Consider the following 15,480-nt stretch of genomic DNA (forward strand, 5'->3'; position numbering starts at 1 on the left):
TGAATATTTCAGAATTTTATTTATGTGAAATTACATTAAATGTGTTGTATACACATTTACATTACATTAATGTTTTATTTATAGTTATAAATTAATAGGATTATAATATGCATGCTATATATTTACCATACCCAAATTCAAATTCATAACCTAGTCAAATGTATATTACAAATATTCTCTTTAACCTGAAATATCAGAAAACGAATATGTTATTAATCTTACTATTTACTTATTAACATCCCATTTCACACTCAACATTGTTTTGTTAATCCAATGTCCACTCCATAATCTCAACCAGATTTTTGTTGTTGTGACCATGATGGTGAATGTCCTCACGAAAGTACTTATTTTAAACCAAACCATGTTGTTTTTGTGCCCTAACCTAACGTAGCCTTTACTATAGCTATGTCACATCATGGATGGGTTAGTTATTTGGATTAGATAACCTTTGCCATGTCTTCTGCTGCCACAAGGACACCAATTCAGGAAATACTCCTATGGGTCAAATCAAAGGGTAGTGACAAATGACCTGTAAACATATGGTTGTTTAGATTAGAGGATTTGTTACTTACAGTACTCCTATGATGTAATAAAACTACCTTGTCCAAGGTTGGGTGTGTTTTTACTTGACACAGAAAAACACAACCTTACCACAAAAGAGATCATAATAAAGTAAAGCAAAGAAAGAATCAGAATTCGACACAGGGTCCCTCTTTAAGACAGGGGCCACAAGATGGAGGATTAAGGAGCTGTCACAGTCGACATTGTACTTCAGTGGTGCAAATTTCTAACAAATGTAATGTTAATCAGTTCGTGTAGACCTGGGCAGTTTTCCCACTTTGCCCGGGTGGTAATCCAGATTTTCTGTCTTCTGGCATTGAAACCCACGTCCCAACCCTACAGCTAAACTGTAAGACAAGTCGGGAGACAGGAGGCAGGAGTGAGACCTCTCGCCTCTTCCTCCCATCTCTTCCTCCTCTCCCCCAGCTTATCGCCGAGCCCAGGCAGCTCATTAGCATAAAATGTGTGTCAGTAGGGCAGCTCGAGCTCACATGCCATGCGCACATGCTGTAGAGCTTTAACCAGCATTCCAGTGTCGAACGAGCCCAATGTGCCGTCTCCACGCGGGGCTTTCGGCCAATGAAAAAGTGAGAAAGAGTATTAAAAAAAAAAAAAAGTGGGGGCGTGAGGGGGAAGGGGGGAGGAGGGTGAAATGTTTTCAGAGAGCGTGACAGAGAGAGGAGAGAGAGAGAGACAACCCTTATACACATCAACAAACAGGCGGTTGAAGGGACACACAAAAAGAGAACAGGAAAAAAAAAACTGGTCACATTTCTCAGGCACCTGAAAACGTGCTGGTTATTTTAGGACGCGTGCTGCTTATTGATGAGTGGGAGAGTGCTTAAACTACTTCCACTCTGGTCATGTTTTGATGGTGACTGTACATGGCAAGCAGCTGAATTGCTTTGGGACCTCTGTAATATAGAGAACCCCCACATACAGTGATATCTCACCACAGCCTGGCATCATAAGGTGTGCAGACGGAGAGCCGAGCTGCCCTGTGCATCTATTTACCTTGGAAATTATCTGGATCAGTAACACAGATTCGCTCTAATTTCCTTTTTAATTTCTAATTTCTTTTATTTTTTGAAATAGTTCTTTTCTTTTCGCATTTGTTTTTTTTTTTTTTTAATTTTTTGTTCCTTCGATGATCGGGTTTTCTCAAGACCCCCAATGCCCTGTGCACACTCCTGTTGGTCTGAGCTTTGGGATACACTCTCTATGCCTCGGCAGTTCATGACTCTTTCACCTGTATCAACGAAACTCCTCAGCGGCAGGCAGAGGCAGTCAGTCCAGCATTAAACGCCCACAATTAAACAGCACGGAACAACAGAGCAACATCGATCGACTGGGAAACATGGAAAATAGCCCCGGTGGTAAGTACTCTTTGTACTGTACTATGTGTCTTTTGCTAGAAGCCGCTGGAAAATGTATTTCAGTGCCAAGAGCAGTTTTCTGGGAAGGAGCAGGCAATGGTGCATACTGGGAACAGATGTCATTGCACCCCTCTACATTTAACATTATTCTTACACAGACTTGTGGTTTTTCTGCACATTATTTTTTCGGCGCTGTTTATTTATGTATTACTGGATTAGTTAATACCTACACAAGCCTGCTTATTGTAGGGTGGTTGATGGTTTTGCTTTTATCCTGTTCAACTACACGTTTTTGCCTCCAATACTGTGTCCAATACACCTGATATTAAGCAGCACATAACCGTGAAACCCAGGATGTAACTGAGCTACGTCCCTGCAGCACTGAAACTACTGTATATGAAACATTATCTGGGTCTTACTGTGGAACTCAGCCTGTCACAGCCACACGCACAGGCATTATTTCTATCGAGGGTTAAAAACACATGCCTCACCTCGAAGCGTAGTTCATCTGTGTAACATATGGCTTTTTGCCAAGTGCTTGTGGTTCTGCAGACAGTGGAGAGTTTTCAGGGAGTGGGGCTGAGCGCGGACAGGTAAGTCCTGTCTCGGCAACCTTTGCGGCTTACTTCCGATTCTCTGCGTGAAAACACACTCACGTGAAGCGCGACCCAAAGTGCCCCCTGGCCGCACACGTTCCCTCTCCACAGTCACACATGTTAACGCCACTGACTTCTCACGTTATCTGTCGGTGAATCACATGCTGATCCTACCGTGGGTGTTTTTAGGTTGCACTCCAAACACGTAAAATGCACCGAACTAGTAAAAACTGATGCACGCATGAGAAGTTGGAGAGTGTGAATTATTGCTTTGTTGCGGTGCGTGATTCATTTCACCTGGCTGTGATTCACTATATCTTTGGTTAAAGTGCGCCCCCCCCCCTCAAACACATGTGAGTAGGCTATGTCAAAGAGCAGTCACGCCCACTGAGTCAAAACAAGTGACGGGTGCCAAATTGTCCTTCCATCTACTGGCCATGACTTGAAGAGCAGTGCTGGGAGTAAACATCCTGTTCTGCCAGGACCTGAATCATGGTCTAAATGCAGTGGGAGGAAGCTGATGATGAATGAGCCGAGCCCAGATCATATGCTACTCATAAAAGTTACCCAGTTAATACCAATTTTAAATCATTTCCAATAAACATTGCAGCCTAGATAGGCTACTGTAATGGATATGAAAGGTGATATGAACGTCTGTGTGAGTTTCTGCTTCAGCACACGGTAAAATGTTAATATCAGTCTATTACGGCTAAAAATGTAGGTCTCCGATTCAGAATTGAAAAGGATGCAACATCAAGAGCGAGACATTAAGTGCCCCAGACCCGCGAGACAAAAATAATCATAATGCGCGATGGCGTCACCAGTGATACTCATCACATCAATCCCAATAGAAAAATAACAGCTATGGTAACCAAACAGAGGACAGGCCATTATGACCGTCGTGTCTTTTCATCTGCTCTCCGCCCAGCGCACCCTGGGTAGAGACAGTCGTGATGATGTTGGGAATCATGCGCCTGATTTCTAATACGCAGCTACCCCGCCCCGAGCTGACAGCACGTGTATACAGCCTCAGCATCCACGTGCCGCGCATGATTCCCGAGCACCCCGCCCCTCCCGGTCATTCCTCTCCACCGCGCGCGCTCCACTGCTCGAGCTCAGCCCGCACGGGGATTCCTCTGATAGCTTGGTCAGTGGGTCAGAGAGGTGTAACAGCCTGTTCTCTCGTCCTGGTTACTATAACTGGTTTGAGAGGTTTGATAGTAATTTCAGTGGGCCACAGTTGACATGAAGTATCACTGTGCGGTGTCTGTGTGAACACATTAACCTACATTGGGCTGTATTCACCCTGGGTTTTGGCTAACCAGCTCTTCTTGTGCACAAACACCACCATTAATTTAAATGGTATTACAGTTGCAACACCACCACCTTCAATGCCAGAATGAACCATTGCTACCATTAGGTACAACATCGATGACATAGTGTTTGTGTTTTCTATTCTGATGTCTGTGGAAGATAATATAATAATGTGGAATATTATTTTCTGCAGGACTAAATGAATATATTGGCCAAGATTGATGTTTTATAATTTACTCTTGCATATGTTAATTTCGAAGATGAGGAATTTGTAGACCGCCAACAGATTACTAATCGCCCATAAAATGTAACTTGTAAGCAAAAGAGATGGCAAAGAGCATAATTAGAAATAATTAAGACTGCAGGAGTACAAGCATTTTTAAGCACCCATGGGTTATTCTGTTAAGTGCAGGGCTGCAGCTCAGTCTGCCTCTCACAGTGTTTTAATGGCTTCGTGTCACTATGGTGCTTGTTTTTGCGCACAGAATATTCAGTGTCATTATAAACTTATGGTAGCCTGGATAACCCCCAAGTCCTAATTTTTTTTATTATGCTATATGACATTCATTCAGTAGGCCCATTGCTTGTGTCGTCCTCTTTTTTTGCCATACAAATTGTGTGTGTGTGTCTACTTTTATAATAGTCAAATGGGAGGATAAATACATTAAGTCATCAATAAATGCTTGACTCATAAGCAAATGCCTTAATCAGTATGAGCCCCGCTTAGTGTATTGCAGAAGTGTACTTGCAAAAGTAGTCAACCATTGACTCTCCCTTCAGCTTCACTGGCAGAAGATTAAACTGTATAATTACTATGAAGAAAGTGGGTGTATTTGTAGTTGAGTAACTAAATTCTAAGTATTGTTCAGGTTCACTAAAAGGGGTGATGAGCGTTTTTGAAAGCCTAGCAAGGAAAGCCCATGGCTGTCCATTAACCAATCCTAATGTAACCTCCAGTATTGTAGAGATGATGTTATGACCTAAAAACATGATTGTTGCCTTCATTTTAAGGTCTTTAATGAAGAAAAAGACATGTTTTTCACCTGAAATTGAATGGCTGCTGCCTTTCTTTTAAATGAAAAAACCTATAATGTGTCTTTGTACACAAATGTGTCAAAGGGGTCATTCATGCTAGAAGGAACAATAAGCTTAATGTTGAGCTCTGATGTCAGTCCCCGAAACCAGACTCCTTGTGGTTGTCAACTTGAGAGAACACACAGCTAGCTAATTCACATTAAAAGCCAAGCTTGATTCGGATGTCAGGTAGCATTTCTGTCCAAGGATCGAGTATAACCTGCTCCTTCCAGTCTGTTGCATATGTGTAGGCGAAACCACAAGATCGACATGTAAAACCCTTTAGAATTTTTTAACCACACAACTCCTCAAACACAAATTCAAACTGGAACAGCATACAGTGGAGTCATTCCTGTTTCTTTGTAGAGCAATAAAAGATCATTGGGGGTTTGTGGGATATAAAGCAAAGTTTGTTCTCTGTTGCACTTTAAGAACCATCCTCCTTGAAAGTGCTTCATAAATAGACATGTCATGTGGAGTTGTACATGTCCACATGAAAGAGAATGGACTGAGAGGAGGAACCCCCCTCCCCCCCACTTCCGCCCCTACACATGATATAAGCGTGATGTCTGTACAGTTTGCCTGCCACTCATGTATGCCCAGGTGATGCGAACACGAGAGGGGAAGTCATGAAGGACTGGCAAAAGGAGGGGCGAGGGAACGTTTTGTTTATTCTGTAGTTCTTACAGCTGTTTGTGTATCCACAGGTCACATGTTGTAACCTGTGCCTGAGTACAGCAGGGATGATATTCTCAGAGCTCGTTCTGGCAACCAGTCAAACCAGATTCCAGGAAATGGTTACAAGGAGACATAATATGGAATGTTTTTACACAGGAGGGGCGGGGATGTTGATTGTGAATGTAGAAAGTGGGTGTGGAGCTCTTGTGACAGTAGGGTGTCACCCCTTTTTCCTCTACTCATGTCCATAAAGTTGTACTTTTCTTACACAAGCACAACGGGAAACTACACATGCACATGTAACATCTGTGTGCGAAGTGAAGTCACAGCCTTGACTTGACACTTAAGCTGCCACTGCACACAAGCGTCTGAGGCCAAAGTACCTTGCATTCAGTGTTGACACGTGTGAGCAGGGGAATTAAGGAGGCACTTAGAGCTAAACAGAAAGGCAGCACGTGTTTCCTCCAGGAGAGAAAGCGCAAGAGACGAGGGAGGCTCTTTCTCAGATGATTCAAGGTCCTTGAGAGGAAATGTGCACAGAATGACTGTGCAGACAATTCCAGGGTATTGTCACTTCTACAGATAACACTGCCACTACAGTTCAACCAGTCACCCATTAACTAGACCGCAGGAACCTGTCTGACAGAATAGAGCCAAAACCTGATGTTAAGCTGTGTTACCGGTTGTTCAGTGAGAATCAGTCTGGTAGTGACCCACAAAGTGCAACCACGATGGTCCTGATATGAGCCCAGTGACGCAGATTCTGAGTAGAGAATGTTAAGCATGCAATTTTTGCACATGGAGCATGTTTTGGTTGGCAGGTTTTCATGCTAAAGTAATTAGATCCCTGACACAGTGATCTAATAGCAAATTTTTAAAAAAGGAGGGCAAACTGTGAACAAAAAAAGATCATCATAAGTGGACTGCTGATATTAGCATACAGGTATAAATTCTTGAAATCATGAATACCTATAATAATGGAGGTTATATTCAAATTGCTGTTTCTTGTTTTATTTGGTGGGTTTGCCTTACTCCCTCCCTTTAACACCCGTGATATTAATGCAAAATGACATAGAGCTAATAATTTTAATGTGTCAAAACAGTGGCCGGCAACAACGTGACTGTTACCCTCTACACAGTTTCTAGTAACTCTGTGGAATGCATCGACTTAAGGTGGCTGTGCCCTGCTCACTTTCCCCTACGTCTGTAGTCACAGCATTAAAGCCCTCTCTATTCCAAACGTGATCTGCCCTGGCGCTTGTTATTGTACTGCTGCTGTTGTCTACACGGGACTGCGCAAAGAGCCTTGTGAGCCGGGCGGGAACTGTGTCAAGAGTCCATGTGAGCTCCCGGTCAGGTGGCTGGCGGATAGATGGGTCTGCAGGCCTGGAGCCAAAGTGGGGAGGGAGGGAGAGAGGAGGAGGTATAGGAGGGGAGGAGGATAGAGAAGAAGGGAGGGGGAGGGAGAGGAGAAAAGACTCAGCGCTGAAAGCAAGCAGGCAGGGAGCTGGCTGGCTCAGCCTGCACGTGAGGGGCAGTCTTTCATCTTGCAGGGAAGAACACTGTCTGCAAAACAAGAGGGGGGTGGATGGGTGTTGTGTTGAGGGGTAATAGGGCATTTCCGATTTGATGTGACATCCCTAAACAAAGGCCCATTTGTGCCACTCACTGTCAGTGTATACGGTCATATTATGATAAGTATCTTATGGTGTTTTCTATTCTACACAGGTTTACCTGAGACATTTGTATAATATTTCAAAATATTATATTTTGAATTATTCTGTGTAGGATATATAATAATAATACTCTGTCGGCTATTGTATCATAGAAATGTAGGCTACCTTATCAGACCATGCAATTTAGCCAAAATGTTATTCAGCCAAGTAACACAGTGACTATTTTCCTGATGTCGGTGTTGATTCCACCATCAGATAGGGGCTGTTACCGTGCCTGGTCATTGTGTGTTTAGCATTATTTATTCACAAAACCCTCTCCAATGGGCTTTCAAGATGCCAAAGTATCATCTATCAGTAAAAGAGACCTGCAGGAAGAGGGTTTTCACAGTCTTTTTGAGAGCTGGCATGACAAAGCGTGTTCTTTTATTCGATTATCGAACAGATTAGAAACCAAAGATATCCAGGTCAGAGTTGCTGCTGCTCTAGCTATGACATTTTTTCTAATTTATTTATCAGAGCAGAATTTTGTTGTTCCAACACTATCAGAGTTTTGTGTGTGTTTGGGGAAAGTCTGCCAAGTAAGCACACTGAATCAAGAGTGTTGCTCAACACTTACACTCCCACCTACATTGTACATGTGAACAGAGACCTAGATGAAGATCAGTGAACTGAGTTTTTGCCTCTCTCTGTTCCTCCAGGTGGTGTTATCTTGTACGCCGGCTCGTCTGGCAGTGCCAGCCCGAGTCCTGGCAGCCCTTCAAGTGGATACCAGACCCAGTCGCCCTCCTCCCACTCGCAGCCTTCATCCCCAGAGGGTGTCTCCTTTCAGGAGATTGGGGCCCTGAGGCAGAGAGGGGAACAAGGGGGAGGAACTACTTCCCCGAAAATGGTCTTCCAGTTTCCTGAAGTAAACAATGCTCCAGTTTCCCAAATTACGACAGCATCATCAGCAACCTACAACCACCCTACAGCAGCAAAAAGACCCTGTGGTTTCACTGGCACGTTCACCAGTAAGTACTCACTCACTTCCCTCCTTCCTGGTCTCCTCTACGTCTTCCTACTAGCATTTTGTCATTGTATTTCTCTCACTGATGATGGACGTATGCTTCTTTCATAGAGACCGGAGGTATGGTGCTCTTGTGTAAGGTGTGTGGAGACATTGCATCTGGGTTCCATTATGGTGTTCATGCCTGTGAGGGCTGCAAGGTGAGACTGAACAGAGATACTATTATGCCATGACTGTCTTTTTTCTCAGCAGGTGCACACACTGACACACTGCCACAAACAAGACATTCTTTACAGTGTTTATTCTCCTCATGGCTTTTCCAGGGCTTCTTCAGACGAAGCATTCAGCAGAATATCCACTACAAGATGTGTGTGAAGAATGAAAACTGTCTCATCATGCGCATGAACCGAAACCGGTGCCAGCACTGCCGCTTTAAGAAGTGTCTCTCCGTGGGCATGTCCAGAGATGGTGAGAGACAGTGTTAATGTTCTTACAGAAGATATTTAGACATATGGCAAATAAAACCAAAATATTATTTTGGTTTTCCCAGTGTAGAGACGAGGAGTTAATTGATATATGTAGCACAGAGTTATGGAGAATCAGATGTTAAAGTTTCACAGAATGTGTTAATAAAAAAGTGAAAACTGATTCTTGTTGTAGCTTTTGACAAAAGAGCGATTCCTCTGTTGAAACTGTTTTTGAGCTGGTCTCACTGCTCATAAGAAGAATTCATTTTTCTTTCTTTCTTTCTTTCTTCTCTCCACTCTCCTCCTTTTGTCTTTTGTCCCCCTCTGACTCCCTCTCTCCTTGCCCTGTTATCTGATTTATGGCAAGAGGAGCTTCAGAGTCCCAGTAGTCATCAGTCATACAGAAACTGCGGCAAATACAGTTTATTTTGGGAAATTGGGGCACAAAGTTGTTGATTACCCCCCTGTGCTGACCAAGATGTACAGTCTTACCTATTACTTTTTTCAACACTGATATTTCCAAACAATTATTTGCGGCATAATGTTATTCTGCCTTGTTAATCATAAAACCTACACTTAAAATTAAAATTCTTTTACAACAGCTAATCTGCTCTACTATGTTATTTCACCACAGGAGTCTGATCTCAGGGGATATGGCTAAACTAGGTGATAATAAATCATGATTTTTTTTTCTGGAGCAAACATTTCTTTTTTTTTTTTAGTTGACCCAAAAAAGCCAAAATGCAGAAGTGGAAACTCACCAGCTAATTCATTAGATCGCAAGAGGGAAACTTTATTATTAACAACAATTATGTTGCTTGTTTTCATTTTCTGGGAATGTGCATAAATTAAATTAAACAGAAAAATGTTGATTATTAGTTCTACCAAAACCCTCAGCAATAATATTACACCGCCATCATATCTGCTCGCAAATTAATCTTTGATCATCCCATTTTTTTCCTCACCTTCAACCTTTTGTCTCTTCACCTCTCCCACCTGCCTATCCTGTCTTTTTGACCTTTCCAATACTCACTCACTATGTCAATTTACTAATGACATCATGTTCAGTGCTTCTGACCCAGTGACCTACTTCCACAGGAAAAGAGAGAACGAGTGCTCAACTGAAAGGCAGAAAGGAAGAGAGAGCGAGAGATGAGGGGGGAGATGTGTAGCATACAGAGAACTATAAATAGGGCTGTCAGTGGAGGTGCAGTATTGAAAAGGGGGGAAGGGAGGATTGTAAAGGCTAGAGAGGAGGATGAGGCAGGCACACGAGATGAAGGCTTTCGTGTCGGTATTGTGGTGAAACAGCTGTGACGGAGACAGAGAGGTCTTGGGATTAGTAATCCATGTAGAGATTAGAGCTGGAGTGTCAGATGTTGAATTCATATTAGAGAAAGAACAGAGTGTTTTGTTTCTCTACATTGTTTGAACATGAAAATCTGTTTTAACTGTCTACATTTCTGCTGTTTAATGTGCTAATTAAAGTGCTGCCAGTAAGGAGCTGGCAGCGATATCGATGCCTGATGTCAGTAAATGCTAACAGAGGATGCTCTCTTCTGGTTGCTTTTCTCCTCAGCTGTGCGTTTTGGGCGTATTCCCAAACGGGAGAAGCAGAGACTATTGGATGAGATGCAGAGCTACATGAACAGTCTCAATGAATCAGCTTCCATGGAAATGGAGGTGTCACCTCCTCCCGATGCCCCCTCTAGTCCACAGAACCAGATCAACGAAGGCTCCATATCCCAGTCTTACCGCAGCAACATTATGAGCGGAGACGAGAAACCACTCAAGATGGCTTCCCGCAACAGCAACGTCTGCACTTCCTCTTTCCAGAACAGTTCGGCACAAGAACCTGCCCTGGCACATCCAACAACCCAGACGCAGCACACAGGTCACGGGGAGCAAGCAAATCTGACGTCAAGCTACCATGTCCCCACAAACTGCCCCGCTGCCCCCACCAGCAATGAAAACTCCTCTAATACTAATGTCGACAATGCCAAGTACACCTTCTCCTCCAATCAGAATCAGTGCCCCATCAGTGGCAACCTATCACCTCAGTCCTACTCAGCCAATCAGACCAGTTTCCCAGTTGGCAATTCCCAGAACCAAAACCCCTGCCCCTGGAAGCTGAATGGCGGGGCCAAAGTACTGGTGAGACTTTATTTCTTTTTGAGACAAACAGTATACATATAATGTCTATTAAATTAATGTCAATAAAAAAGTCCCTAACACTTCCATTGTTCTCTTTTTTTCTGTCTCCTGCAGGCATGTCCACTCAATTCATGTCCTGTGGCTCCAGCCAGTCGTTCCAGTCAGGAGGTGTGGGAGTCTTTCTCCCAGTGCTTCACTCCTGCGGTTAAAGAAGTAGTGGAGTTTGCAAAGAGCATCCCAGGCTTCCAGACTCTTAGCCAGCATGATCAGGTCATGCTGCTCAAATCTGGCACTTTCCAGGTACGTCCACTTACTTAAACTGAATTTGTTGGAGACGTTTTCTTTTCCCACTTTCTTTCTTTCACTCACTGAACTGATTTGTTTCTAATGTTGACCTGGTTCTGTCCACAGGTTCTGATGGTGAGGTTCTGCTCACTGTTTGACCCCAAGGAGAGGACGGTGACCTTCCTCAATGGGCAGACGTATTCACTGGCATCACTGAGGGCTCTTGGCATGGGATCCTTACTGGACGCCATGTTTGATTTCAGTGAGAAGCTGGGATCTTTGGGCCTGGAGCCGGATGAGATGGCTCTTTTTATGGCTGTTGTGCTCGTGTCAGCTGGTAAGACTCATCCACTAACATGCACACAAGAACATACTATATGCAGTCACATTTCCTCATGTCTAACCCCACTTTCTCCTCCTTTTCTTCAGACCGCTCTGGCATAGTGGAGGTGGGAGCAGTGGAGCTACTGCAGGAGAATCTAATAAAAGCTCTGCGCTCTCTCATCACCAGTCGCCGCCCAGATGACAGCACCCTCTTCCCAAAGTTGCTGCTTCGTCTGCCTGACCTGCGCACCCTCAACAACCACCACTCTGACAAGCTTTTAGCTTTCCGCATTGATCCTTGAGTTCAGATGGCCTGCAGCTTACTGAGGTATCTGCGTTAGGGAACCTCCCAGCTCCCCATGCAAGCTTGGCCTGCCACTTACAGTATACTGGCCTCTGCATGATGGACAGCTGTTGTGGGAGCTGTGCCAAGTCTAACGCTGTGAGAAAGTGGACTCAGAAAAATATCAGTGAAGGATGGAGGCACAGCAGGAGGTGGAAGCTCCTGAACTCAAACTGATCTCTCCTCTAGTCGCTTCCAGGATTGCTAAAAAAAAAAACAAAAAAAACGAATAAAACATAGCCTGTGTTCTTCCTTGGGTTTGTCGAGTCAACATAAAACCACCAAGTCATCACCTTTCCCTCCTGGAGTTTGTCTGAGACAGTTTTTGTTCCGAAGACCAAAAAGAAAGAGAGAGCTTTTTGTTCCTCACTAGACTTTGTCCTCCTCGCCCAGCTCACAAAGCTAGCAAGAAGGAAGCACATACTCTTGCCCAGAAAAAAAAAACAAACAAAAAGAACATGTGCAAACATTCACCAACAATGATTTCTTACTGTACATTCATGCTACAAGTGTAAAACGCACTTTCCATACATTGAGAAACCTCTTACATCAATATATAATATAGCAATAGAAACGTCTAACACACAGTTAGGAGGACGGTTTGTGTTTGCCCGGTTGAAATGATCTAAGCTATTTTCACAACATGTCATCACCATGTGGGAAATCTACCTATATGAAAATCACCCATCTGTGATTGAGAAATGTATAACATTTTTAAGAAATGAGAGTAAGTTGCATTGTGTTTGTATGCGGTAATCAGGGAGATATTATTGGTCATTTTAGACCGTGTCAGATGGGTAATATGCTATGGTGTTCTGTTGTAAATTTTGTATATAACCTTTATTCTTGGTTCGTATCCCTGTTAGTTTGCAGATTCTTGGATATGTAAATTAAGTTAGTCCTGAAATTATTGTATGATGTCACAGCTGGAAGATTGCTCGACGGACTGCAGAGAAAGAGAAAGCGGCATTTGAACCGATGCGCTCTGAGTATCAACTTTTTATTTGAAGATATATATTGAAATATATGTATTGTCAGCTGACTGCATCACCTTGTGAATATTTTGTAAATGTTTTATGGTTAAAACATAGAGTACCATTATTAAATAATGTTATATAGCATTTTCCTTGTGCTCATCTTTTTTCTTTTTCCTCCTTAATGTGAGCGTACTATCAGCATTGCCGAGGCATACCATGGAGCCGTAACCTAGCAACAGAGGCAATCAGCCAATCATGCTCTGGGTCTGAGAGCCATTAGGGGCTTTATTACTAACAAGACACATAACTTGATTTTAGAGTGTGTGCTATCAAATAAATGTAATTTCAAGAGTGTCACACTTCAATAAATACAATGTGATGCTCTTTGCCATGAACATAACCTCCCTCACAGCAGCCACTAGGAAGGGAAGTTAGGAACTAAAATGGATTCTGTTTATTGATAGATGCAAATGTGACACTGAAAATACAGTTGTATAAACAGGTTAATGTGGGACCTACGCATGCAAATTCTCCAGAGGTGAATAGTCAGGGTTTTTGAACAGAACAAGGAGTCCTTACCACTGCTATAACTACCGTCTAGTGTTATGGCCTGGGAAAATCATATCAGTATAAATGTTTGGGAACATTTTCCATAAACAGCAGCTCCAGCCTTCAGAATCCTCCACAGTGAATTTAATCTCTGGCATTGTTTGTTTCAAACTGGCCAGTGCACAGATACACACTGTTAATGACTTGGCTCAATGTTTGTAATTTCTAAGTAGATAAGTGAAAATACTGCTAATATCAGACAAATACATACATCTTTTTTTGAATAGCACAAATTCACCTTTATATTTCTAGTCTCCTAAAGGTAATTATGATTGACTTCCCCTCCTCTTTCGAATACTGAGTTCAAACATGAAAGCGAACCTGTGACTCCTCATATGACTGTCAGCAGAAACATATCCACTGGTATATTTGTTTTAACTCAGCAACTGGATAAAACAAAAAACAAAAAAACAGTTTGCCTACACAACTCTGGCAGTAAAACTGTCTCTAAGCAATAGTATGTACTTCCCTTTGAAACCAGAAATGAAAAATGAGCCTCAGCCAAAAGCCGCACTCTGCCCTCCGTTTATGTGAACACAGCCAAATTTTTAAACTCAATGCAGCATCAGGAAGAAAAAACAAACAAACAAACAAAAAAATGCTAAAGTCTTCTACAGTAAGAGCCTAATCTTTTTTGGTGCTCTGACACAACCAGTGTCCCACTCATTTCTATGCATCACGTTGAGGGCGTCACATGCCATCTACTGGACAGGTCTATAACAGCAGGAACAAATTTTAGCAGTGATATTATTTTATGATTACACACAGGGACCAGTGCCATTGTTTGAGTTTGATTTACTTTCACTTTTACTTTAAACCCCAGCTTTCAAGCTAATATGGACAAGAAGTCATGAGATTGCCAAAAAAAGGACATTTTAACCTATATAAATCCACAAATTGGTAAACTCCACCTGCTGATGAAAAGCTGGTGATATCACCCAAAGCTCCAGTACTGACTATTAAAAGGACAATTTGAATAAGGTTGTCTTCTCAAGAATCAGTATAACTTTCTAACTTTTTATCCTGTGACTCAGCTAAAATGACCTGTTACTCCTGTTCACTGTAGCACGTACAAACAACCCTGCTTTCATGTCTGTGCACTGTGTTTGAGTTGGTGGGGAAAAAAGCTTCTCTGATTTAACCTATTTCCCTCTATTTCACCCTCTCAGTGACGGCTTTGTAGTGCCACTTCATTCTTCTTGCCAAAAAACCACAACTAAACAATTTACCATTTCAGTATTATCTTCTTAGTATTAATTACGGTTGGAGTCTAGTTCACAATGTCTCTGTTCTTTTCCACAGCATTAAGTTTTTGTTTCACTGTTGAACAAATATTTAAAACACCAACAAAAGAAGTTCACATTCATTCTGTTTACTTTAAAAAAAAACAAAACTGTTGGATAAGAGGGTTAGGACTGAGCAGTGTGTGTTCTCAACCCTTTCATTCATGTCTGTCACTTCCCTGGGCAAAGAAAAAAGCACACGATCAAAAGTAGTAAAGTATATTACTTACTGTGTCTGACACAGGTCTTTGCTCGCCTCACGAGGAACAACTTCTTGTCTCCTTGCGCCATCTAGTGGCCACGAGAAGGAAACGAGAACAGAATTTCACAAGCTACTTTATTTAACATGTTTTATGCAATGAGGATAGCATGAAGTTTATGAATGATTGTACACATCATTTAAGAGGAATCCTGGGTTTAAAGCGGTTGTAATCAACTTGTTTATAATAACATGCATCAATGACAATGTGAAAACAATGGGACGATTTGAAATTGGTCTCATTTAGAAATGAACCTACAGAGAATTACCATGGGAATCTGCAGCTTCCCTCGACTGCATGGAAGCTGTACATCGAAAGCTCATTGTTAATCTGGTCCGACCCGCAGCTTTAATAGTTTCATCGCTCCCATGAGTTGTTTTCAGTTGAACAGATCTAAAAGCTAACAGTACACGGCCTTGCTAGCAAGTAAATACTGGACTTACCATTAAACAGATGGCCAGAGACACCACTCCAAAGGAATGATCGTGTTCCCAAAT

General features: G+C 42.5%; 1 protein-coding gene across 1 annotated transcript; it reads left to right on the plus strand.

The window, feature by feature from the left end:
- Positions 1-1,282: 1,282 nt before the first annotated feature.
- Positions 1,283-12,106, plus strand: LOC121179246 (nuclear receptor subfamily 1 group D member 1-like). The gene is made up of 8 exons (XM_041033969.1): positions 1,283-1,937; positions 7,974-8,285; positions 8,393-8,481; positions 8,605-8,749; positions 10,328-10,902; positions 11,017-11,202; positions 11,314-11,524; positions 11,617-12,106. Exons 1-8 carry the CDS (start codon positions 1,919-1,921, stop codon positions 11,811-11,813), a joined length of 1,734 nt encoding a protein of 577 aa, XP_040889903.1. The 5' UTR covers positions 1,283-1,918; the 3' UTR covers positions 11,814-12,106.
- The last annotated feature ends 3,374 nt before the right edge of the window (positions 12,107-15,480 follow it).

The sequence above is a fragment of the Toxotes jaculatrix genome, chromosome 3 (assembly GCF_017976425.1).
Source record: "Toxotes jaculatrix isolate fToxJac2 chromosome 3, fToxJac2.pri, whole genome shotgun sequence".
Lineage (NCBI taxonomy): Eukaryota > Metazoa > Chordata > Actinopteri > Toxotidae > Toxotes > Toxotes jaculatrix.

What these genes read in the sequence shown, in the direction of transcription:
- LOC121179246 (XM_041033969.1), top strand. An exon ending in CGTGGGCATGTCCAGAGATG is followed by an intron (nt 8,750 to 10,327) that starts GTGAGAGACAGT and finishes TTTTCTCCTCAG; the next exon opens with CTGTGCGTTTTGGGCGTATT. An exon ending in TCAAATCTGGCACTTTCCAG is followed by an intron (nt 11,203 to 11,313) that starts GTACGTCCACTT and finishes TTCTGTCCACAG; the next exon opens with GTTCTGATGGTGAGGTTCTG.